This window comes from Micromys minutus (assembly GCF_963924665.1).
Source record: "Micromys minutus genome assembly, chromosome: 16".
NCBI lineage: Eukaryota > Metazoa > Chordata > Mammalia > Rodentia > Muridae > Micromys > Micromys minutus.
In genome coordinates, this window is record NC_137985.1 from 46,162,945 (window position 1) to 46,188,425 (window position 25,481).

The 25,481-nt window shown below is 42.5% G+C and overlaps 1 protein-coding gene across 1 annotated transcript in view; it reads right to left on the bottom strand.

Annotated features, from left to right (window-relative positions):
* NRG4 (neuregulin 4) overlaps positions 1-25,481 on the bottom strand; it is a gene marked incomplete at its 5' end in the record, with an annotated part of 54,161 nt that overhangs the window by 3,668 nt on the left and 25,012 nt on the right. Inside the window, 4 exon segments of the mRNA XM_080930322.1 lie at positions 4,694-4,775; positions 7,328-7,494; positions 11,816-11,895; positions 18,647-18,793. Of these exon segments, the coding sequence (XP_080786448.1) occupies positions 4,694-4,775; positions 7,328-7,494; positions 11,816-11,895; positions 18,647-18,793 (476 nt within the window).

Here is a 25,481-nt window from a genome sequence, read left to right on the forward strand (position 1 = left end):
TTGGGCAAAATGGTAGTGTGAGGGTACTGAGGTGTGTGTCCAGTAGGTGGCCTTGTTACTTTGGCTTTCTCAATTTTGTTTAAACTTGGATCTTGATCAAGGAGGCCAGTAGCAAAAGACTAGTGGTTTGTAGTACAAATTTAACAAAATGAACATGCAAAGAATTACAATAAAAGTAACTTAGAAATCCGAGTACTTTCTAGCCAATTGGTAGAGATTTTAAGTGGGGATTGTAGGATTGTGTAATTTTAAAACCACAAAATCTTGCTCAAGTTAACAAAAATTTAGTTGTTCATAGAGGCAGAAGACTAGGAAACCATGAAAAAAAATACAGGTGAGTCACTTGATTCTTTGGTTGTAGACTGGGTATGGGTTGAGTTAATAATGATAAAGCATAGTAGGCTCTGTAGTAAAGTCCCGTGTTTAATAGCCAGAACGACATTGTTACTGTGTACAGTTACCAGAAAGTTATTTTAACATTGGCCCCTTGCATCGAAGTGACATGTGCCAGATGTGTTGTCTGTATGGATATTTCACATCTGCCCAGTGCCAACTCTGAAGATAAGTTTCTAGAACATGTGCTGCTATAAAGATCACCTGGCAGAAGTCAGTAAAGTCACTGTGCTTTGGAGTTGAGTGTGGAACACTTGCATCTTAGTAACTTTTTGCCCCGGTTTTTGCTCAGGTGAGCAACAGACAAAAGCAAAGGAAGGGGTTGGTTTTAGAAGCAAATGATCAGTTGGAGAAACAAATTGAGACCACAGCTGTTTTAACATTTTTCTTACTGTCACCCTGCGTTCACTCAGTAAACATACCCTGTTCACCGTCTTCTGATATTAGAGATGCAGGCAGGGGGAAGCATCCTGACTGAGCATCTTCAGTGACTAACTCCATGCTCTTATTCCCTAGCAGAAACAGCAACAAATACAAGCCAGCTCTGTTGGATCGCTAGAAAACAGGTTCAGCCAACAAAAAGAAAGCCCGATCAAGAAAGCCAGTCTTTAAAACAGAGCCTAGGTTCCGGGATGCTTTCAGCAACTTTGCCCCCTTGTGCCTGACTCTTGAAGCAGTAGAAGCCCAGTTCCCATTCATAAGTTGAAGAGGTGCAAGGGACCCTGTTTGTAGATTTGTGTGCCTTATGGACCCTCTCAGGATAGTGCCTGAGGTGCTGATACAATGTTGCTCGGCTTTGTTTGATTTGCCTCCCTTTGGGGTGGGGAGTGAGCACTGAATGGATTCACAAATGATAAGGTCTAGAGAAGATGGGCAGAGATGTGAAGTTGACCGTTTGAGGAGAGACATGGGGAAGTTAAAACAGTCTAAAGCACCCACACATTTGGGGATTTAGGACGGCATAGATGGTCAGAGAGGTCACTTGCTCTAAGGATCTTTCAAGTGTCTGATCCCTAAGCTCAGTGAGTGACTGTCAGAGGGTTACCCCACAGCATGAAGGGGGATTGCTGTATAAATGGTTGGATGTGACAGAGGATGTGGATGACATGAAAGATCACACAAAAAGAGAGCACCTGTAAAAGGTTTGAGTAAACACAACTGGATGATACCTTTTGTTAAACCTGGAAACTGTGATCAAAGTGGGGTTGGGGGAGGGGAGTGATACTGTTAAATAGTGACACCCCAAACGAACTGGTGACCTTCTTTCACATAGTAAAAAGGTATGCCTTTGTCAAATCAATTGTTAACTGCTTATCCTGGCAGTGAATTAAATGCTTGAATAGTTTGGTCAGGTCTTCTCTACAGCCCATTATCTACCAGCTTTCTATATGTGAATGCTTCTCCTTCATCACCAGCCCAAAAGATAATTCTCTGAGATTATTAAAAAGCAAACTGCTCTAAGGGAGATCATGCGGCCCTCATCCAGCCTTCATCCGAGCCAAAGGGGTGGATCAGGTGTGTCTTGTTGCTGATTTGTTTAGACTGCAATGTAGCTTTTTGTAGTATAAAGGCTGACAGCCAATGGCTGGACAGGAAGTGGAAGGCGGGGCTTTTGTAGGGACTATGGGAAAAAGAAAGGGGAATGGTTTTTCTCCAGAAGAGGATGCCGAGGTGACTACAGGCCTGGAAGGTGTAGCTAGCCATATGATCATAGATGTGATGAACTAGTTGAGGGTTTCCCAGCTAAGGCCTATGCTTTAAAATATTAAAAGGTTTGTCATAAGCTTTATTTTTAGCTGAGGCCACTTAGGTTATACAGCAAACAGGCACACAGAGGCTTGGGGAAACGAGCGACATTCAAAGAATGGAGAGAAATACCAGCAAGAGGACTCAGCTGATCCAGGTGTGCTTGCCACCAAGATACAACTTAAGTTTGATGTCCACACCACACATAATAGAAAAAGAAAGCTGGTGAGAGCTCCCCTTTGACCTCCACACATATGCGGAGGCATGCATATGAGAGTTCAAACACAGATGGTCAGAAATGAAGCAAGATAAGCTGGTACAACTTACTAGAGACATCAGGACACCCATAGGAACTACAGGAACCCGATAAGGGGTGGAATCAAGTGTCCACAAAGAGAAAGGAACTATGAAGACAATACAAACCCCAAACCCCGAAGGAGAAAAGAGTAACAAATGACCTCCTCACCATGAGCTTTTAGAGGGTGCTGGGGCCAGGAGGGGCAATGAAGCAGAAAGCTGGAATCAGAATATAAACATGAACAGATGAACCCAGCATAAAGAAATCAGGGGACAGAGATATAAACCACTGCCCAACAAAACATTCTTGTTGTCAAGGAAAGTCAGTTGATAAAAACCATCCTTTTGTAATTAAAAGCAGTGAATTCGAAGTAGAGGAAAATTATGGCACCATGAAAATGCCCACAGTGAAATCACACCCAGTGGAGAAGCTTCTCCAGATGAGCAAGGATGCTTGCTTGTGCTGTTGCTAGGCACTGTGGACTGGCTAGAGCCCCTAAGCAAGTGAAAGGAAAAACATCAACCTAGAAAGAAGTAAAATGTTCACAAATTATGTGATCTTGTACCCAGAAAACTAAAGATTCCACAAAAGACTTTCAGAGCCAGTTAACTACTTACAGCAGCCAAGTGCAAGGCCAGCACAGGGAACCATCATTTCTATACTTGAGCGACATACAAACAGTAGAGCTGTTCTTCCGACAGCATCAAGAAGAGTGAGCTCCTGGGACTGTCATAGAAATGATGGAACATACCATGTTGATGGGCTGGAAATTTTACATGTTGGCACTCCCAAGGCAGCCCAGGACAGTCTACAGAGTCACTGCAATCCCTATAAAAACTTCAACCCCACAGAGCAGTTTTTGTTTTTCTAGACAGAAAAATATACCCTAAAGTTCAGATAAAATCTCAAGGGATTCGGAATAGCCAAATCAATCTAAAATATTAATGTAGGATGACTCATCTAATTTCAGAAGAGAGTGGTTCTTACACCAAGTTAAACTGATGGAACAGAAATCCTTAGAAAAGAAACACCTGTATCATGAATAATTTTTGGCAAAAGTACCAAGATTATTTTTAATAAGGAAGAGACGGTCTTCTAGAAATGCTAGAGTTGGGAACTTAAGTAATACCATATATGAAAATTAACTCAAAAATTTAACAATAGGAGCTTTAAAAGAAAACCTATATAACTCTTGGGGGATATCAGGATAATGAATTTTTCAATGATTGTTGTGGAGTATAACCAGATTTTTAGTGATCAAAAAATAGATCTAAGCAAACGAATCAAAAAGGTTATATATAGAATTGAAAAGCATATTTGCAGCCTACAAATAAGGACTTAATTTCCAGAATACAAAACTAAAGTGTGACAGCACACACACAGGTCTAACTAAAAGTGACAAGGGACTTAAACAGGTCTCCAAAGAAGCTGCACAAATGACTAACAGTATGGCCATGCAGTCACCTTCACTCATGCAAGGGAAATGCTTGCTAGACCTCAAAGAGATATCGCACCACCCCATTAGGATAGTGGGTACCCCTCTCCCCCGTCTTTCATCTTCTTTCTTTCCTACATAGTAACACAAATGCACAAGTATTGGGCCCTGGAATGCTGGTAAAACTGTGAAATGGTACATTAGTTACAGAAAACAGTACAATCCTTGTTAAATTAAGCAAAAATCACAATTCAATCCAGAAATTCTACTTGGAATGTAATATTTAAAAATAAAAGCTGGGGTTGCAGTGGTGTATATTGTAACATTGCTATTTACAGCAGTCAAGCTGGAAATTATCCAGATATATTTCCATGGTATACAGAATGTAATATATCCACACTGAATAATATTGAGCTGTTATTAAAAGAATGGAATTTTGGCTAAGTGTATCTGAGCTTTGGAGACATGTTTAATGAAATTAGCCGGTGACAGAGGACAAGGAGTGTCTGCCTCCAGTTACTTTCTGTTGGGTGTTTTGCTTTGTTCTGTTCTGTCTTGTTTTGGTGTAGGGGTGATACAGAAGGGAACCTGAAGTAGTACAAAGGTTCAGAGCGGGAGATGAAAATGTTATGAGCCGTGGTAGTGATGACAGCCCTACCCAGGGTGAATGTGCTTCATGGCGCTGAGCTACGCTCTTCAAGGTACTTTAAACCAGTAGGTCTCCTGTGTAGATCCTGCACAGTGTGCTTCTGCTTCTCCCCTAAACAGGCAGCCTTAACACCACCAAGCTTGTGTCGAAGACAAGGGGAAGCATTCATTACCTTCTCTTGTCGCATGGTCCACAGTCTGCCTTTGTAGGTAATAATGCCCTTCACTGGGGATGTCTTCAGTGCTCTCTGTGGCCTGTGGAGAGTAAAAGATGAGGCTTGGGCACTTGGTTTTCTGCATACACACACTGCCGTCTTATCTGCATGCAACCTACAGCTTCCACGTGTGGCAGGAGGCAAACAGCAGACATCCATACCCACAGCAGCTGTCCTACAGCCGTGCACAGCATGCCGGCCTCCCCCATCCCAGTCTCTCAAGCACCCACCCTGGCCTTCCTGCCCATCTCCTGCTGCCTAAAGTTCTAACAAGCTTCATGAAATTTCCGAAAAAATTCAATGACACAAGCTGAGTGAGAGGAGGAACACCAAGGCAAGTCATTGACAGCAATGACAGCAGCAGGTGCCAAACGTGGGAGAAATACCAAGCACAAGGATGGGAGAATCCTGAGGGCTAAGCTCTGGCCAGCAATCCCTGGGACCCGTGAACGGCCACGTGTAATAGGGAACATGGGCTTGGAGGCTAGCAACACAGCCCAGCAATGCAAGGCTAGTAACTAGCTCAGTCCTCAGAACTGACTCTATTACTGTCCTATGACCTGTGCACACACCTACTCTTAGAAAAAGAAAGGAAAGTACAGGTTGGAATCCAGACACCTCTGGGTTTAGATTCTTTCTCTACTAGCATCTGGATAAAGGATCTTAATCTGACTCTTAATTTTCCTGTTATAGAAAGTGTCACTCTCACAAGTTGTCATATAAATATGACCTGGGACTTGAGGCTGTGGATTTTCTAATGCAACAAGTGAAAAGGGTTGCCTAGAAGTCTGCATTCCCAGTCCAAGGATGATGTGAATATACCTGTCCTGATCACTGATGGACTGATTGAAGACTCTACTACGGGTGGAGTCATTCACCACTGTTCTGACTTTTATTGTTTCCATGGCACAGGTCTGAGCTGAGGTTGGTGATCGTTCCCTAGTGTCTGTAACACGCTTGCCCCAGAGCCTGGCTTTCATCTTACCACACATATCCCATCTCCTTTGCTGTGCCACGGCCTTGGATTCTAACATTGGCCTTGGAAAAATGCCCAGTTTTGTAAACTGATACCAGATCCTGGCTTTGGTTATTATGGTCTTTTTTCTGATATTAAAAAATACTCATTTCCCCTAGCGTGGTAGCTCACTCCTATAAAACCAGCACTTGGGAGGCAGAGGCAATAGTATTCTTTCAAGTTTGAGGCAAGATTGGGCATCCTAAACTATGGAGTACAATTTAATCTCAGAAATAGACAAAACCCTAACTAACAAATATTATTTGAATTTAAGAGTCTCCTCAGTGTAGGTTAGTATGGACAGGCTGCAAAATTGTTCCCTATTCTTTTTTATGTTTTTTTTTTTTTATTATGTGTATGCAGCATGGAACAGGTGTACATGAAGTCAGAGGTATAGGACCCTCCTGAAGCCAGAGTTAACGGTGGTCGTGAGCTGCCTAGCATAGGTGCTGGGAGCTGAACAGCAGCATGTGCTTTTTTAACCACAGAGCCATCTTTCCAGCCTCCTCTTTTTACAGATGTGTCTTTGCACATAGGAAAGGGTTAAACATGTTTTATCTGCACATAGTTTATAAAAATATCCATCACTGAGTTGTGCTGGCCCAACAACGACTCTGAGAAACCATATCCAGAGGCATGAAAGAGATGTTGATGCCCGTATGTTCAGGACTCCTGCCAGAGTACTGTTTCTACACACACCCCTTTTGGATTGGGCCCCATTTGTGTTACCTTTCCAGTTAAGTGCGCAATAATAAACCCTGCAGTTTTCCTGGAGGACGTTGACTGGTTGGTCCTGTCAAGCATTTTATCAAGGAGTGTGACTCCAGATGTTACTGCTTACTCACAAGCAAGGGGCAACTCTAGCCATGAATTAGAGCTGCCACTAGGCTACACAGCAAGGGACACAGTCCCTTAGCATCTTGATACTGTGATCTCAAGCACGTGGAATTTCAATGCACCATCGGATAACATTAATTACAGTGCGCTTTTCACTCTGGTTGGCTTTGTTGTGAAATATGTAACAGAATTTACCATTTTAGCCACTGTCGAGTTCAGTGACATCAAATACAGTCACACAAAAGGAATCACCATCATCTCCAGAAACTTCACTACTCCAAACTACAATTCTAGCCATTAAATAAGAACTCTCTCCACAGTCCCTGGTATAACAGTTACCCTTTCTGGCCCTGTGCATTGGGCTGCTCTGGGATCTCCCTTCAGTGGAGTTACACGGTGCTTATTTTTAATCTGCTTTTTTATTTAGCATAAGATCTTCAGAGTATAGTGTTCCTCATATATAGAGTCTTCGTTTTATAGCATCGGAACTGTATTCCCTTAAAGCTAGTAATGGTCTATTGTGTGCATCCACCTATTTTATCCACTCATACATCGGTGGACATCCGAGTTGTTCATCTTTTGACTATTGTGAATGCCACTTTTCAGAGTGTGGGTGTACAGGTATTTGCTCATGTGTGTAAACTCACACTAGTCAACTGTTGGATAAAATGGTAATTCTGTGGTTTAGTTTAAGTCCTGTCATACTGTTTATCCAGGTGACTAACATCTCATATTCTTACCAGCAACATACATGGGTTCCAACTTCTGTACACTTTGTCAACACATGGTCGTTCGCAGTCGGTCACTGTCCCAATGTGTGAGGAGTCCACACGCTCCTTTTTATGTCCCCCGTGGCCTGTGATGCTGAACATCTCACATGCTCTTGGGAAACGCCTGTAGAAATCCTCTGCCAGTTTGTGAATTGGGTTGCTTTTATTTGTTATGAGTTATTTATTCAGGAGTATTTCTTGTTATTGATTTTAAGTTGCTATTAAAACAAGTTTTCCAGGTTGCTCACATTTGTGCCTTAGGACCTTTGACTTATTGTCCCCTGCCCCCTTGTTACTCCCTCCTGTAGTGGAATTAGCCCCCTGAGTCCTGGTGGAGTAGCTCCATCTTGCAGTAAGTAAGATGCCACTTAAAGTGTCTGTGTGCCAGACTGCAGCAAAAGTGGGCCACCCTTTCTCGAGCTGGTGAGTGTTACAGCTCACATCTGCATGGGCTCTAACCTTTGCAGAGTCTGACTTGGCTGCACCTTGTTGCCTGCACCTGCCAGTCACCTCCCCTGACTTAACACTAGGTAGCACTCTGAGAACCACGCAGAGCAGCTCAGTGGGCAGGCCCTGATTCCCGGTGCGCTGTCACCTACAGCCTGTAAGAAACCCTGACGAACTCTTTTGTCATGTCAAGAGGAAACTGGTAGAATCATTCTCAAGTCTGTCTGCTCTTGCTTGAGATAAATAGATATTTTTTTTTACACTTTCCTAGGAGAGTCACACACCCTTCAAAGGCAGCCTCCTGTTTCTTTTCATACACACATATGTGCACATGAAATAAATTCTCTCTAATTAAATTTAATGAAGTCCAACATGTCTAAATTTCTTAGTTGACCATGTTCTATACAAGAATCATTGCCAAGTCCAACTTTGCAGAGTGCTTCTCCAATTTCCCTCAGTCTTGTAATTGTAGGCCTTATATGGAGTCTCTCATACTGATGCTAGTGTGCAGCCTCTCTCCGTGCACACATACCCAGCCCTGGCATGATTAGTTGAGAATTGGACTTTTACTAAGCTATAACCCATACTTACAACAGTCAGCTTTATATACAATTCACTGGCTTAAAATCAACAGTCTTGAAATCTTAACCGTGATCCAGTTTTTAACCAGACCTATCACCCTGGAAATAGTTTTCAGGGCTCTGCAGTCACTGCCCAACCCTGAACCTGAGGACTACAAAGGCAAATGCACATTGGGAGTTCTGCAATTCCTACCTCACAGCATAAGGGAGTTGTGTGACCACGTGTGTGACTGTGTCGTGCTTGTAGAGTATGGATGCCCATTTGACAGACACAGCAAAGGACTTCTGGGTATTTTCCACTCCTACGTTGTGCCTTGTATTTCATTTTTACAGTGGAATCATCTGAAGCATGGGACTCTGTCATTTGCACACAGTCCCATATATCAAGTGTTTACCAACTATGCTTTCCAAACTCTCCGTTTGCCCAATACAAGGCCATAAAGAGTTTCTCCTAAGAGGTTTATATTCAGTTCTTACATTCACAGGAATCATGAATTATTTGTGTAGATAGGGGAAATGAATTTATTTCTTGCATGTAGCTATGTGACTGTCACAGCATCCTGTTAGACCGCTGTGTGAGCGTCTGTGTCTAGAGCTCTGTGTTCCTCTTCACACCAGCACCGTGCTGTCTAAACTATGTCAGATTTGCCATAAGCTGGATGTTTAAGCCCTTCAACTTACTGTTAAGTCACTGCTTCCCTGTCCCAGGCCCTGCGTATTTTCAGTGGTGTGTCACAGTCATCCCGCCAGCTACCACAAAAACACCTGCTTCAGTTTACTGGGGTGCACCAGTCACAGGGAAAATTCATGTTAAGGAGAACTGACATCTGAATAGTATACAGAGAACCCCACAATTAGTCAGGCCTGTCTTTTTTGTTTTGCTTAACACTACTGCAGATTTGACGGCATAGATCTGCATTTGCTAATTTTCTACTGATGAGATAAAATACTGTGGCCAATATAATGTACAGAAGAAAAGCTTTGTTTGGCTTATAGTAGCTCCAGAGGGTTAAGACTCCAACATGGCAGTGCAGCATATTAGCAAGCTGCAGGCATGTGTTTGGAATATAGCTGAGAGCTCACATAAGCAGGAGACAGAAAACACACTGGGAATTGCATGAATCTTTAAAACCTCTAAGTCCACTCACAGTGACACACCTCCTCCAACAAGGCTACACCCACTAATCCTTCCCAAGCAGTTCCACTGCCTTGGAGCCAAATATTCAAACACATGAGCCTATGGGGGTCATTCTCACTCAGACCACCACAGGTCTTCCACTGCTTTTGTTAGCCCTATCCCTGTATGCTTTGAGACACTGTTACAAATATGCAATTGTTTTTAAATCTAGCAGTTTCTAATATATGGAAATATATTTTACCTCTTAATATTAATAACGTTGCAACATCACTAAACTACCATCTCATATCATATTCTGTATTCTCTTCAGCATTCCTAAATGAGTCTGTGAAGAATGATTGCTGCTTCAGTGGAAGTTTGGCATGAGTTCAGGTATTTGGGCCTGGACTGCCACTGAAGAAAAGTTTCTACACAATACACAAATTCAATCAATGAATATAGAACTATTTGAATTATGTTTATTTTTTTTTAACTTTTCATATTACTCTCTGGATTTTATTTTTTCCTGAAACAGGGTTCCATGGAGCTCAGGCTGGCCTCATTGTAGCTAAGGATATCCTTGCACTTCTGATCTTCCTCACTGTATTTCTTCTCAGGGGCTGGTATTACAGGCATGCATAACAAAGTCTGGCTTTGTGTACTGCTGAGGACAGAACCAGGGTATCTTGCCTGCTAGGCAGGCACACCAACATTGCAGTAAATATTAAACATAAAAAGCCTGATTGCTTTTTATACAAGTTTATATATCAAACTCTCAATATACAGACCTCTACACAATAAGATGACATCAAGTATACAAAGATACAAACTGCCCTTCTATATGAGATATTGGACCTATAAAATCCTTAAATGTTCATAGCTATTTAATGCCAATTAAGCCCACCTAGAACTAGTTCATCCTTCTGGATCTCCATCTTGAAGTTTTCTCCTTGTCCTCTCACCTCTGACCTCTCACCTCTCTCTTCACCTCCCTTACCCTACCCAGTCACTGGCTCGCCTTTATTTTACTAATTAAAATAAGGTTCAGATGAAGTCACCTCATGAGTATATAACTAGGCAGCCCTTCTTGGGAAAGTGAAATTAACATTAAAATACAAACAGCTTCAGGACAATCTACAGACCACACATGAGCTGCAGCCCCAGCCCCTCAAGTTAGTCTCTTCCTTGGTAGTTTTTTTCTTCAAAGGATTTGTCCATTTAATCTAAATTATGTCAGATCTCCTATTGCCTTGTCTGTAGTATTGCTAGAAATACTACCTAATTTGGGCGTTGATAGATAAATCCTGTCATTTTCCCCCTCCTTGATCATTAGTAGTTTTTGAAATAGGGTCTCCTGTTGAGCCTGTGTCTGATTCAGTCAGATTATGTGGCCAGCAAACCCCAGAGATCTTCCTGTCCCTGACTGTTCCCTGAGTAGGATTATAGTACCATGCTACCAAGCCCAACATTAAAAAAAATTTTGTTTCATTTTAATGTCTGTGTGTATGCCTGTGTGCATTTTTGTGCATATGTGGGCACACATGTGTGCCCAGATATGCACATGCATATACATGTGTATGCATGTGTGTGTGCATTTGTGTATGTGCATTTGTGCATGTGCATATGTACATGTGCATGCACATGTGTGCACATGTGTGCATGCACAGATGCAACTGCATACTGAGGGCAGAAGTCAACTATTACTTCACACAGTTTGTCTGCTTTTCATTGTTTTCAAGTAAGAAGAAGGAAATCTAGTATGTGCTGACTTATTTTTCCAGAAATCTCAAGACAGCTTGAAAACACTAACTTGTCTATGGTTTTCCCAAAGCTTCTCTCTCACTTAAGGTGATTCCCTGCCCCAGCCTCCCAGCACAGCCCACGTCAGAATGGTTCTGGAATACTGTTCCTCAGATCTGCTGTAGCACATTACAGCTGAGGGCATCACTTCACGTGCTGAAATTCATATAATTTCACACACTTATTTTATGAAAAATATTACTCCTGTCACGCTGCCAATAAAAAATTAATCTGCCGGGCGATGGTGCCTCATGCCTCTAATCCCTGTACTTGGGAGGTAGAGGCAAGCAGATCTCTAAGGCAAGCCTGGTCTACAGAGTGGGCTTAGCCAGGGTGCACAGAGAAACCCTGTCTTAAAAAAATAAACACAGGGGGAAAAGGAAAAGTCCTCTCATTGAAGAGTCCGGGGAAATTTCTAGGCCATCCTTCTTTGAATGGCTGTGAACACAAGTCCGTACACAACAGCAAGGACCTCACTTGTGCCCCTCACCATCCCATTTGGACTTAACTCACTGTGGCAGGTACTGGCATTGCTTGTCTCTACCAGGCTGATCTCACACTGGACTGAACTGGTCCTCTGAAGGTGGCCCTTCCTGGCATCAAAGAGAACAGAAATACAAATGAAAAAACGGATAACTTGAAAACATGTCAGAAGAATCAGAAAAAAATTAATCTTGAGTATTTAGAAGCACATTCTCTCTCTAGACCTACCTAATATGGTAGAGCTGCCCTAATGCTGTACTCCTCCCCCACTTCAGCTAACCTGCCTGCAGAGGTGGCCATGGCACTTCAGGATGCTGCCTAGCTGAGCCTACAAGCATGGCATTAATGCTGAGTCTCAGGGTGGTTCGTGGGCCCACTTATGTAATATGGGATGGCGTTAGTGAACAACTCTAGTTCATGACAATAGACAATCATTTTGAACCTAAGCTTCATCAGCCTTGTGTAATCTGGTTATAACCTTATACAGGCTTTAGCACTGGGGGTGGGGGGACACTTTGGACCTCATCATTCAAATAGCATCGCCTCCTGAGTTACAGAAAGCCCAAAGCCTCAGGCCAAAGCACTTTTAATATCAGTCAGAACCGATAGAGAACTATTTGTTTTCATTTATTAAACATTTTCTTTTAAAAATTATTATTAAATCTTTTTTTTACAGTCCAGTCATTATCCCCCCTCCTGGTCCACCCTCTGACTATTTCTCATCCCATACCTTCCCCTGACTCTGTCTCCAAGAGGATGTTCTCACCCCACCCCCAGGCCGCCCTCTGCTGTATGTGTTCGGGGCCTCAGACCAGCTGGTGTGTGCTGCCTGGTTGGTGGCTCAATGTTGGAGAGATCTCGGGGGTCCAGGTTAGTTGAGACTGCTGGTCTTCCTACGGGATCACCCCCTCCTCAGTTTTTCCCTATTTCAACCACAGGGGTCCCCGGCTTCTGTCCATTGGTTGGGTGTAAGTATCTGCATCTGACTCTTTCAGCTATTTGTTGGGCATCTCAGAGGGCAGCCATGCTGTCTCCTCCCTCTCTGCCAGTGTGTGTGTGTGTGTGTGTGTGTGTGTGTGTGTGTGTGTGTGTGTGTGTGTACATTGCCCATGTAGAGGCCTGAGGAAGATGTCTTCCTCTATTACTTCCTGCCTTACTTTCCTTGAGACAGGCAGCATCATTTGTCACTCACTGAACCCAACGCTCACCATCTCAGCTAGGCTAGCTGGCCGGGGAGCTGCTTCCCACCTGTCTCCACCTGCATCCCAAACGCTGGAGTTTCAAGCTCATGCAGTGATGCCCAGCTTTTGTGGGGGTGCTAGAGATTCAAACTCACAACCTTGTGCTTGCAGAGCAAGTACTTAACTAAGACCAGTTTTTCCAGCCCCACTCCTGCCCTTTTATTTTTTTGGTCTCATTTTTGTATCCCAGGCAGGTCTAGAACTTGGCAATCTTCCTGTCTACTTCTCCCAAGTTCTGCGGGTCATAGAGATACCTCACCACACTCCCAAGTGGTCACAGGCATACGTGGTATGCCTGGCTTAGTTTTACTCTTGGAAGTATATTTATAATCCCAGAAACACTGTACAGTTAGTAGGCGACAGCACACAGCCTTTGCCTAGCTCCTATGAGCAATAATGGCCAGATTGATTCCTCCCATATGGTTAGAACGTATGTTACCTCTGCTCAAGTTGTCATTAAAATGCAAGAAGGGGCTAAGAAGATAGCCCACTTGGTAAAGTGCCCACCTTGCAAGCACAAGGAGGCCCTGAATTGGATACAGAACCTGTGTCTTTGTGTGTGTGTGTGTGTGTGTGTGGTGTACCCTCACTATTGAGCACTGGGGAGGCAAACTCCTGGGACTTGATGGCCAGGCAGCCTACTCCACTTGATAAGCCAGGCCAAGCAAGATGGAGAATGCATGGATAATGACAGCTGGCACTGCCCTCTGCCTGCACACACATGTGCAGCACACACATATACATGGGCACATACAAAAAAATGTGATTTCAAGCACATTTCAGTATGACCTGAAGACTATGTGAGGTGTTATTTTTGTAAGACAATTGCTATCTTAAAATTAAACTTATATCAATTTCCTACATGTTCAGACTAGGAATAAAACTTATGTAAAGCAAGACATATAATTAAAAGGGTGACTAACAATGTTTATGGGTAGTTTGAGAATCAATAACCAGATATGGCTGCTTATGCCTCCATCATGACACCTGGGAGGTGGAAGTAAGGAAGGTTATTCTTGGCTGCAAATACTGCCATATATATATCACATGCTGCCACACACGTCACATACCGCCACTACATATATACCACATACGACCACATACATGTCACATGCTGCCACATATATGTTACATACTGCTGCATATATGTCACATATTATACATACACAGGACAATGTGTTTATTGTTGAAGTTTATACGCTGCTTCTTTGGTCTTCCTTTTTGTATCTCGCACATGTCCTGGAGTGTCAACTCCACTCCAGCCCTTGGGCAGAACAGTTATGGGAACTAACTCTAAGCTCTATACAACCACGGTTGTCTCCATCCCCCCCCCCCCCATTCTTGAAAGGTGTTTTCACCACTGCAGCAGAGGTTTGGGGTTTGTGGGTCACCACCTCTGAGAACACTGCTGATGTCACTGCTGCCCTAGGTCCCCGAGCGCTCAGCAGTCACTGGGTCTGGGAAGTCTCGCAGTCCTTCCTTCTATAGTGATTTTCTCCTGAGAGCCAGTGCTCTGTGGGCTTTAGAAGGCTGCGCTATGCACTGCTCTTCCTTAACCCGCCTGACAACTGCTCAGTCTGCGGGGCAGCTTCACATTCTGAATGTCTCGGCCATCACCTCCTTCAAACACTACCTCTGTCCCAAGTCTTTTCTTCCCCACACTCCAGCAAAAACATGAGTTAGACATAATCACTGTTGGCCACATGTCTTGATCGTTCCTTAATATTTTATGTTTTTTTCTTTTTCTTAGGTTTGGGGTACTTTTTCATCTCTTTGTTTTTTCTCCCTCTCCTCTCTTCCTGCTTCTGTCTTCTCTCCAACCCTCCCCTTATCATTTCTAATCTGTTTAAAAACACAAACTAAATTTAAAGATATTAAGCTAAAATCTACTGAATGTTTTAGTTATAATTTTATTTTGTTAACTTCTGTATTGTTGTTTGTAAAATTTGCTCATTTGTCAACAAATTATTTAAGAAAATTATATTTATATTTTGCTTTTGTGTATGGGTGTTTTGCCTACATGTATGTAAATGCACCACAATTGTGCCTGGTACCTGAGGAATTCAGAAGAGAGGTCAGATCTCCCTGTAAAGTACAGTTATAAGCAGTTGCTAGCCACCATGTAGGTGCTTGGAATAAAACTCTGTTTCTCTGTAAGAATGACAAGTGCTCTTAACCACCGAGCCATCACTTCTGCTAACAAATGTCCTTTGTACACATTATACACACATATTTTATATCACAGTTTGATTCTCCCCAGAAACAAATATGTTGAATATCTGATTCTACTCTCGGGTTGCAGCATAAAATTTGGAGGATGAATTTAAGCCACTGCAGTCTCATGGTTACTCCAGCCAAACCAAGATCATCATGGCTAATATTACACAAAGTAGTTCAGTAACCAATTGATATCAAATGAACATTTTACATCTAAGTCATCAATATGATGAATGATTAGCAGATCACTCAGCTGACCTCCCCCTCAGCACAGTATTATGGAAGACATGCTTAGAATCAGAAGGGATCATCATTATCCAGTTTTCCCAAGATTTGTGCGTTTAGAGAGTTTGTTCCAATTGGTGGAGTCTCCCTTTTTCCAAGTCAGTAAGTAACCTTGTACTGTGAGATGCCTTTTAAGGTAAAGAATGCCAGTGGCTTCTTTAATAGCTGATTTGTACTCGTTTCTGAGAGAATATATCAGCTAAGAATATTTACAGTCTGGACTATTGATACTCCAAACCTTTCTCCCTGTAGACATTAGAAATACTATGGGCTCAGAAGGAAAATCCAGGTAACATTTGTGATTAGAGGTTTCTTTCTTTTCATCTTTATGTTTTGAGGCAGGCTCCCACTAAGTGGTAGAGGTTAGCCTTGGGCCACTGGCTGAGGTCCGACACTCCTGGCTTAGAGGTTTCTTTTTCAACTAACACCAATCATTCATGTATATTCCTCCACTCCTTGTACCTATATCCCTATACTTTCTATGTACAGACTTCTGAGGCTTCTTCTTTAGTCCTGTTTTCCCATAGTAGACAAGCTTGCCTGGAACTCACAGCAATCCTCCAGCATCAGCTTCCCGTGTGTTAGGATTACAGGTGTAAGACACTATGCCTGAGCCAAAAGTTATCATTAGAATAGTATAGAGCAGGTCAGATTAGAACTTTCTTCCTTGTGCACCAGGGTCTTGCTCTATACATCAGGCTGGCCTGACATTTATTATGTAACCCAGGTTGGCCTTAAATTCATAATATACCTCCTGCCTCAGCCTTTCCAGAGCTGAGATTACAAACATAAACCATGACACCTAGCTTTAGATCACAGTATTTCTGAGTTCTGCCTCTAGTCTATAGAGCAACTATATTTTGTTCTTTCATGACAACCTTATCACTCCATGGCACTCAGTACATTTGGAATATACCCCTTCCTTTACAAATTCAAAGGTTAGTAAAGGAATCCAGTTGCAGACAGCTGTGCCAACATTAAAGTTCTAAGGATTAAAAACAAAACCGTGAGCCGCTCATAGCCACTCTCAGTGGAACACTAGATTCTCAGATGAAGCCTGTATTCACTACGTGACACCTGCTTCTGGCTTTCCACTCAGCACATGGGTGAGCTGCATTTACTCTAGAGCTCTTGGGAACTGAGTAGGCCTGTAAAAGGAAATCTGTCAGAGTACCTGTACCACTACTGGGACAGATCATTTTGAGTGTGAGGCACTCTGGAGCTCTCTTTCCCCTCTCCCATGGCAACCAACAGCACTTGTGATGGCCGCTTTGAAGCATTGAGTCCTCATGAAGACGTTTAACACAATCTGTGAGCTAACCCATAAAGATTCTAGACTACGAATAAGAAAGCCTTTGTTTTTTAAGTGATTAAACTATTAAGGTTGCGTCATTCACTCTGCAGGGCCTACATGGCCCAATCACCACTCAAAGGCTCAACATTTCAAACATCATTAACAGAGGGCTTTGGGGAAGTTGTTTCTAATACATGAAATCTGAGGAACAAAGTCAAGTCATAGTGACTACAGTCTGACCTAGACTGTCAGAGGACTTACTGCACAGAGTAGCCCAACCAATAGAAGAAGATAAAATTCTATTTCCGAGTCAATACTGATGTAGATGATGAGGAATTGGAATTGGTTAAGCTGATATTTCCCAGCATATTTTACTGGAAAACACACACAGTGGACTAGAACAAGGGCATATCATCATTCAGTTTTTCCAAATGTTTTTAGGGTGAAGGGCAAACCAAGACAGCTCATATAATACTTCATAATACGCGACCCTAAACTCAGGAGATTAAACTTTGTAACCTGGGGGAGTGTTTCTATATAATTGCAGACCACCAGTAGACAATACAAGCCAACTAAGGGTTCAGACAATGTCTAGTTGTCTGGGGGCTTTGTTCTAATGGCCAGCAGTTGGCCGGGAGTCCAGCTGGGGCAGCTTGTTTTCTTTTCTCTGCTTCGGTTTGTTACGGGATACTCCCTGGTTCTAAGCTGGAGCTTTTAGTCCACTTAAAGTCTGTGTTCTTAACTGTAGCATTTACACAATCGTAGTAATCATAGTGTCTGCCTAAAGAAATGAACTCTATTTCTATCACAGTTCGATAGATTGGACCCAGAAGCTCATGCCTGCCAGACAAGCACGTCATCACGGAACTGCACAGCCCAGCACTAAACCATAACCCTTGCTGAATGAGTAGTGGGGTCGTACTAAGGCAGGGCACATGCAAATGGCAGATCACATGGGAAGGAAGGTCACACATTCAGATTCAAAATTTTTGAGATAATATCTACTAAATGATACCTTGAAATAAAATATACAATAATGCATCTTCTAAGGGAGCAAAATTCCTCCAAATTTTAATCAGCTTTTATGAGGTATTATTTCATCACTATCTTATTCTTGAAATATTAATTTCTCAGGCCAACTTGATTTTATAATGACTATCAGCTCCATTTTCATAGTCATATGAGGGTAACCAGTACACACTTAACTACAAATAACTACTAAACTTAATTCCACATTCCCCTTTAAAAAACTTCCTCCCCCCCCAAAAAAAACACTGAAGATCAATCAAAAGAAATCAATGAAAGTGATCTTGGACGTGTAGCCTTGCAATGTGTAAATTTTTCCTCTCGTTTCTCTTAGGGGTCACCAGTTTCTCCAATCTAACCTTTCGTTTCTTTATCTGCCTCTCAGGATTTAGATAGCCCATGAGTTTAGGGGCTGTGCCTCCTTTGCTGTCTGCTATGTTTGTTGTGCATGGTAATGAAGACACCAGCCGGGCACCTTAAGCTTCTAAAGCACTGGCTGAGTTTTGCTTTTCATATCCAAAACTTACTAAGAAACACCTCATCCAAATACTCAAGCGAGCATGGCACTGTAGAGTGTGGGTCCGCCGAGCTCAGAGGCATTAAGGCAAATGATGTTGACGGTGACAAAGAACGAGTCAAAACTGTTTAAGATGCTTTTAAAGCGACTTACTAGTTTCTAACGAAATTATATTAGAAAGATAATGCCAGATATAAAATGGTCTCTGCAGAAACACTAGAAGCAAGTTTACTTGGTGCATTGCTTTCCTCTTTCTGAGGGTCTGTTTCCGCTTCTGTTACCTGCACAGGAAGCAAAGCGCTGCGATGGCGAGGGTGACGAGGAGCGCCAGGGCCACAAAAGCTGCCGACAGGTTACTTTTGCTTTGGATGCTGGAGCTTGGGAGAAAAACCTCTTCGCAACGAGCACCCGTATAATTTTCAACGCACCTATAGGATAAAAGTTTAGATAAAGATCACACACCGATGCCGACAACATTTGGTCTCCAGCTGGAAGGGAGGGACTGTGAGGCGCAGGCACGCTCCGTGTGATGCGATCTGATGCGCTTAGAGCCAGGGCTACAGACAAACACGTGACTTCACACTTGCCTCCTTCCTTTCACTGTTCGTTCTTCAGCAGCTTAGAGCCTGGCGCGATTGGGTACCACTCGGACTCCACGCGTGGACAGTGTTGATGCCTTCTGGTTTGACTTTCTGCCTGCCAACTTTTGCAGAAAAGTCTTGCAATGTTATTCCTCAACCCCTGGCTCTAGTGATCCTCCTGCCTCAGCTTTTCGAGAAGATGGGACTGCAGGTGCATTGCACCAGGGTTTAAAGTCTACATTTCCAGGGTATAGTTGTCCATATTTAACTCAACTTCATCTGCATTTTATATTTTATATAGATAGATAAATGATTGCAACCTTTCCTCAAAATTACTGTTTCTTCCAAACCCTGAGTCATTCAATATAACATCTCTCCCTGTTTAATAATGCCTTCTTGAGCTTACGTCAACTTCACATGACTAACAGTGTGTCTACTTTTCTTCAGAGACAACATGAAGCAGTAAAGAACACCGTGAGAAGCCATCTTTGATGTGGCCGGTTAGCCGTTTTTCCATATTAACGTGTTCAAGGGATTACTGCACATTAACAAGAATTAATCTCTTTGGAGTCTCAGCAGTCTATATCAGAGTTGACTGTAAAATAAAAAATATTTTAGCTGGAAATGGTGGCCCAGATCTGTAGTCCTAGCACTTGAGAAGCCAAGGCAGGAGGGTCAGCTCGAATTCAAGGCCAGTCTGGGCTACATGATAAGTTTTAGGCTAGCCCATCCTAGAGTGTGAAAACCTATTTCAAAACCATCTTTTTCTTTTTAATATGCGCATTTATTTATGAAGCAACTCCAGAAGTAACGTAGAAAATCCACAATATATACATAACAGTGCTGTAGTGAAAACAAGTGTGCACACAGATACACACTCTAAGCTATTTTTTCAAAAAACAAAACAAAAAAAAAGTAGAGGTCGATTTTAGAAAACTAGTTTTTCTCCTCACCTCTTAGACGTTCCTCTGTCTCCCACACTGTGCTAATGGGGGCAGCAGGCCCAGAGTATTACACATGAACTAACGACAGCTTTTAACAACCAACCCGACAGGATATCTAACAGCCTACGTGTACGGGGAGAACAGCTCAGCGCAGAGAGTGAATTTTAACTGACCAAAGACCAAAGTTTTATAATCCGAATGCCACCGTGACAAAGTCAGGAGGTTTCTGCTGTTGGCTCTGTGGGGGCTTCAGGCGATACGGTGCTTCTCTCAAACTACTGCGAAGACTGCCCTGTGCAGACAAGGAAAGGAAGCCCAAGGACAGGCTATAAAACTCCAACTGAAAGGTATTTTGGGGAAAACTCCTAATTACTTACAGTATAAGCATTAAAATATTATTGGGGGGGCTGGAAAGATGGCTCAGTGGTTAGAGCACTGGCTGCTCTTTCAGGAGACCTGAGTTCAATTCCCAGCAACCACATGGTGGCTCACAACCATCTGTATTTCATACCTTCTTTGGAATCTGAAGGCACCAGACATGCATGTAGTGCAGATAGACAGACATGCAGACAAAAATCATACACACAAAATAAATGAATAAAACATGAAAGGATTGTTTTTTCCATAGACTCGATTAAATGCACGTGAGAAGAACAAAGATAAGTGAAAATTCATTCTGCTCATCTCTAGCCTTATTTCCAGTTCCCAGGACTGACAAAGAGATAGCATTCACACACATGTGCATGTGTGTGTGTGTGCGCACGCGCGCGCATGCTCACACACACACACACACACTCTTCAGAATACAGCTTCATAAACTATGGTTTATAACCTTATATGAGGTCACAGAGGTCACATCACTTAGTGTGTGGGGGTCATGGAAAATTTGGCAACAATAAAAGATATCTGAACATACAGATTCCCAAACACAATTATCAGTTAAACTGAACCCATGGGATTCTTATTTCCTACAGGACAGAACACTCTGCAGCTTCTTCCTGAACACACCACACACACACACACACACATACACACACACACACACACACATACACACACACATACACACACACACACACATACACACACACACACATACACACACACATACACACACACACACATACACACACACACATACACACACACATACACACACACACACATACACACACACACATATACACACACACATACACACACACACATACACACACATACACACACACACACATACACACACATACACACACACACACACACACACATTTACACTGCGCACGTAGTCACCACACAACCCTGCTGAATGCTGCCTGGTTACACGTCGGCTCAGATTGAGGAGCAGTGCACATTGTGAGCTGCAGTGTCTTTACAATGCTTGCAAAGTGTTCACTATAAAAACATAATGGTTTAATTATGGGAAACATAGGCTTTGATATATTCTTCTTGTCATTTCTTAGCATGGAACTAACAAAATAGCATGTCTTTGGATTATATTGTTAGAACATTTGAATTTTAAATTGCTAGCTTTTAAATTAAAAAAACAACTGAATGAATTCTGGCTTGGGATTAAGGCAGAATTTCTAGTAGTTTCTGAGACGGGACTAGCATGCTTCAGATGCACCAGGCTGTATATCCTGGGGACAGAAGATCACAAAATACCCATCAGCCTTGAAAAGTACAGGAGGGGCTTCTTGGCATTCAGCATCAAATATGTCAACTTGCTTTTTATCACTAGTAACTATAATATACCAATAAATAACTAAATTACAAGCAAAGACTTGTTTCAAAAATAAATGTTATCATTATCAGTAAACTCTTGGCATGTACTCCAATTTTATACACATATATATCTGGGGTAAGGGAGAGGTTTCTTAAGTGAAAAGGGTGGAGGGTGGAGGAGTTGATAAGTCCCCAGATGTTGAAAGAAACCGGGTGGGTCTGCCACAGCCAACACACAGCGCAAAACACAGGAAGAGGCAGCTTTTCAAAAGATGAAACCCTGCTCTGATTTCAGTTCTAAGAATTGTTCTAGATGCACAAAAACACAAAAACACTCTCACGATTTCCTTAAGGTTATTTTTTATTTAAATAGAATTCAATTAGCATGTATGCCTTACAGACGTGGGTTGGTTTTTGTTTTTGTTTTTTAACTTTTGTTTTGCTTTGTGTTTTAAGAAAGTTTAGCCACTGAAAAAAAAAGCCCTGTCTAGTCCAAGAGCCGATCAGATCTAAATGGAAGCAAACAGAAAAAGGCACAAGAGAGAAACAATCAGGGGCGTTCTTTACCATCCACATCTGGGAAAAAGTAACACACTGGTGAACATTTTAAGCAAAATAACATCAAAATGTGCTGTAATTCTTCATCTCGTTAAATCTGAACGTGGAGAAAAGAACAGACACATTGTACTGTTTGGCTAACTTACAAGTGAATTTTGTTTTCCCAGATATTTACCATATAAATAAGGGAACACTGCCTACCCAGCGCTGTACATAAGAGTCTGCTCTGAAAGCTCTGCTAACTTAGGAAAATGTTACAGCTTCGGCTGTAACACAAATGTTACATTTCAAGGGAGCTGCAAGTCAGGGACTGAGACAGTAGACATGTAGTAGGGAGCAGAGCTGAAGGTCAAGTTGGCGGCGGCATTTGCACAGAGCTAAGCAGCCTCTGTCTTTATGTAAGTAACTCTTGCTAAAGTAGTCCTGGCCTTCACTTCTGTACAGGCTGTCAAGTCCCAAAAGGTTGTGCCATCTAATTTGATGAACGCCAAGTGCTAACACGCTTTGCTGGAACTGACGATTAAGCCAGAATGTGTGCGACTGCCCAGCGATGAGGGAATCTTCCGAACTCAGAACCTGAGTTATACAGTGGTTTTCTAGATTCGCCCAGGAGTTTTGCCAGAAGCATCGACGCCATGTTTAATGCACTGGACATGAGAAAAGTCCATCTGAGTTTAGTGTTCAGGGAAAGTTGCTATGATGTTGAAGGTCTCCAGCAAGAGTAAAGGAACCAAACTTTTACTTGAGAGACTGAGACAGGGGGATCTCCATGAGTTCAAAGCCAGGCTGGGATATTTGGGGTGACTTGACTCCCGTTAAAAGCAAAACAAACATAAGCCACAAGAACCAAGAAGCTGTGAATCCTAAACAGATGTGGCCGTGTTTCAGGCTGGAAAATCCAGTTTCCTGACCTGAGCCCCAACCTTGCTGCATGTCACTTTAGCTTTATGACAAAAGCCAAAGTCACAACTCCCGCCTTAATGCCTTCATTTGGTGATTTTCACAGACATCTATCGGTGCCCTAAGACAGCAGGACCCTGTCCAGGCGAGAGAGAAATGTGACTAGTCTTTTTTCAAATGCCAGACTCCAGGTAAGAAAAGCTAAGAACACAATGGCCAATGAAATGCTACCATTACTCTTCCCAGAAACGAGACACAAGAACCGTACTATAAAACCACCACCACAGACAACAACAACAACAACAACAACAACAATCTCCCCCCGAAACCCTCAACGCCAATGCCATTCCACTTAAACAGAGCTACCCTGGAGGAAAAAAAATCCTAACACTGTGACCCCAGAGCTGACCCAACTTCACTGACCCAATATGACAATCAAAATTCACCCTGAAACTCACACACACAAAAAAAGAGAGAATAAACCAAAAATAAAACTTTTATAAGAGTTCAAGAAAATATACTGCCAAGGTTTGGATCCACTTAGTCTGAGCCTGTCTGATATACAAACACATGGCCAAAATCCTGTCAAATGCCACAGACATGTAGAAGCCAAGAACTCAGAGATTACTGGCTGGCAACCTTTGCCACTTTCATTACCTGGTGCCACAAAGTGTGTGGCATTTGCACAGTTAAGGACTTCAAGTGGGTTGGCCCGATTTAAGTCTACTCTGAAAAGTCCTTCACAATGGACTGTTAGCCAGCTAACTCACACGTGGGACAAGCTTCAGGGAGCAGAAACACAGTCCACACAGAGAAGCATCCAACATTTGCCATCAGGTGAGCTACTGCTTACAGCAACTTGTAGGCTTTAGTATAGGTAAATCACTGAAAATTTCAAATATCTGCTGAAAGTAGCTAAAGTCCAGCAAAATACAGAAGTGTTGTAAGCACACAACAAGCGAGTCGCAAGCTGTGAGCACTCCTCTATCACGGAGTACGCAGGCCAGTGAGCAAGCACTCTGAGTGGAAGACACACAGAACGCTTCAGGTGAGCCTGAGACAAGCCTCTGTGAGCAGTAGCTTTTGTAACATTCCCCCCACACACACACATAAAATAATTTACTGAAGTCTCAGTCTCCACCTTCTTCATTTTTGCTTATCTCAAAATATGATTAGGGAGAAAATTCTAAAAATCACGCCCCCCCCCAGTAAATAAAGTCTATTACTTCTTAAAAGGTTGGAAAATGAAGTAAAACTAAAACTAAACAGCATACACACCAGGCACACATGCCTACAAGAGCAGAACAGGGGCGGGACTGTTCAAGGGCTGGGCTGGAGATAGCTCAAAGGAGAAGGTCACCACTGGATGCTCTTCCAGAGGACCCCAATAGACCCCCCCAGAACCCACATGGCAGTCCACAACCATAACTACAGTTCCAGGGGACCTGACATCCTCTTCCTTTCTGGCTTCCTCAGGCATGATGTGTACAGACACATGCCGATAAAACACCTACACATGAAATAAAAATAAATCTAAAGAAGAAAAAAGTTCAAGGGTGGCCTCAGCCACTCTGTGAAGTTTGAGGTCATCCTGGGCTACATACTCAGTCTCAAACAAAAAAAAAAAATGTATGTATACTTTTCATCACTTATGAATTAGAGACAATATATATGTAGATATATGTATAAAGAGTATTCATACAGAAAATTGCTGTTACTCTTTCTTCTAAGTAATGTTTTCAGTATATGTAAAATATATTTAAATATAAATAATATATAAGTGGGCCTTCCAACTTTAGAGATTTTCCCTGTTCAGGATTGTTAAGGGTTCTTAGGAACATCTAGGAAGACTGGAGTCCCTAAGCCACAGTTTTAAATGCACATTGTTAATGCTAGCACCTTACCTTCCCAGGCAGCAGGGAAAATCTCATGACCCAACTTGGAATAAGACAAAGAGAAGACAGCAACAGTTCTCTTCCTGACAAAAGAAGTTAAACATTAGATCTATGCATAAGTCACAGCTGCTAGTATTCCTGTGGAGAAATTAAGGCTTATAAATAATGAAGCTTCCTTTTGGCTGTACTCCAAAGGAGAGAGTAGATGATAAAGACAGTTACCCAGGGGATAATCAAAATTCAGATGCCAACACATAAGCATATAAACTCCATTATGCAACAATCAGAAAGTAAGAGCAAGATCCACATTGCCTTTCATCAGCCCTCGGCTTTCTAAAGAGCAGTGGGCTGAACCAAGCTGGCTCCAAAGGGAGATTTCAGCTCTTTGTGATACAAGTCAGGAAGACAAGTGCAGCTAGAAAAGGAATAGAGCGAAGGGATCCGGTGTGTGCTCACTGTTTCTTAGTACAGCTCGCACCAGGAGAGAGGTGTCATCAGGCAAAGTCAGAGGGTCGG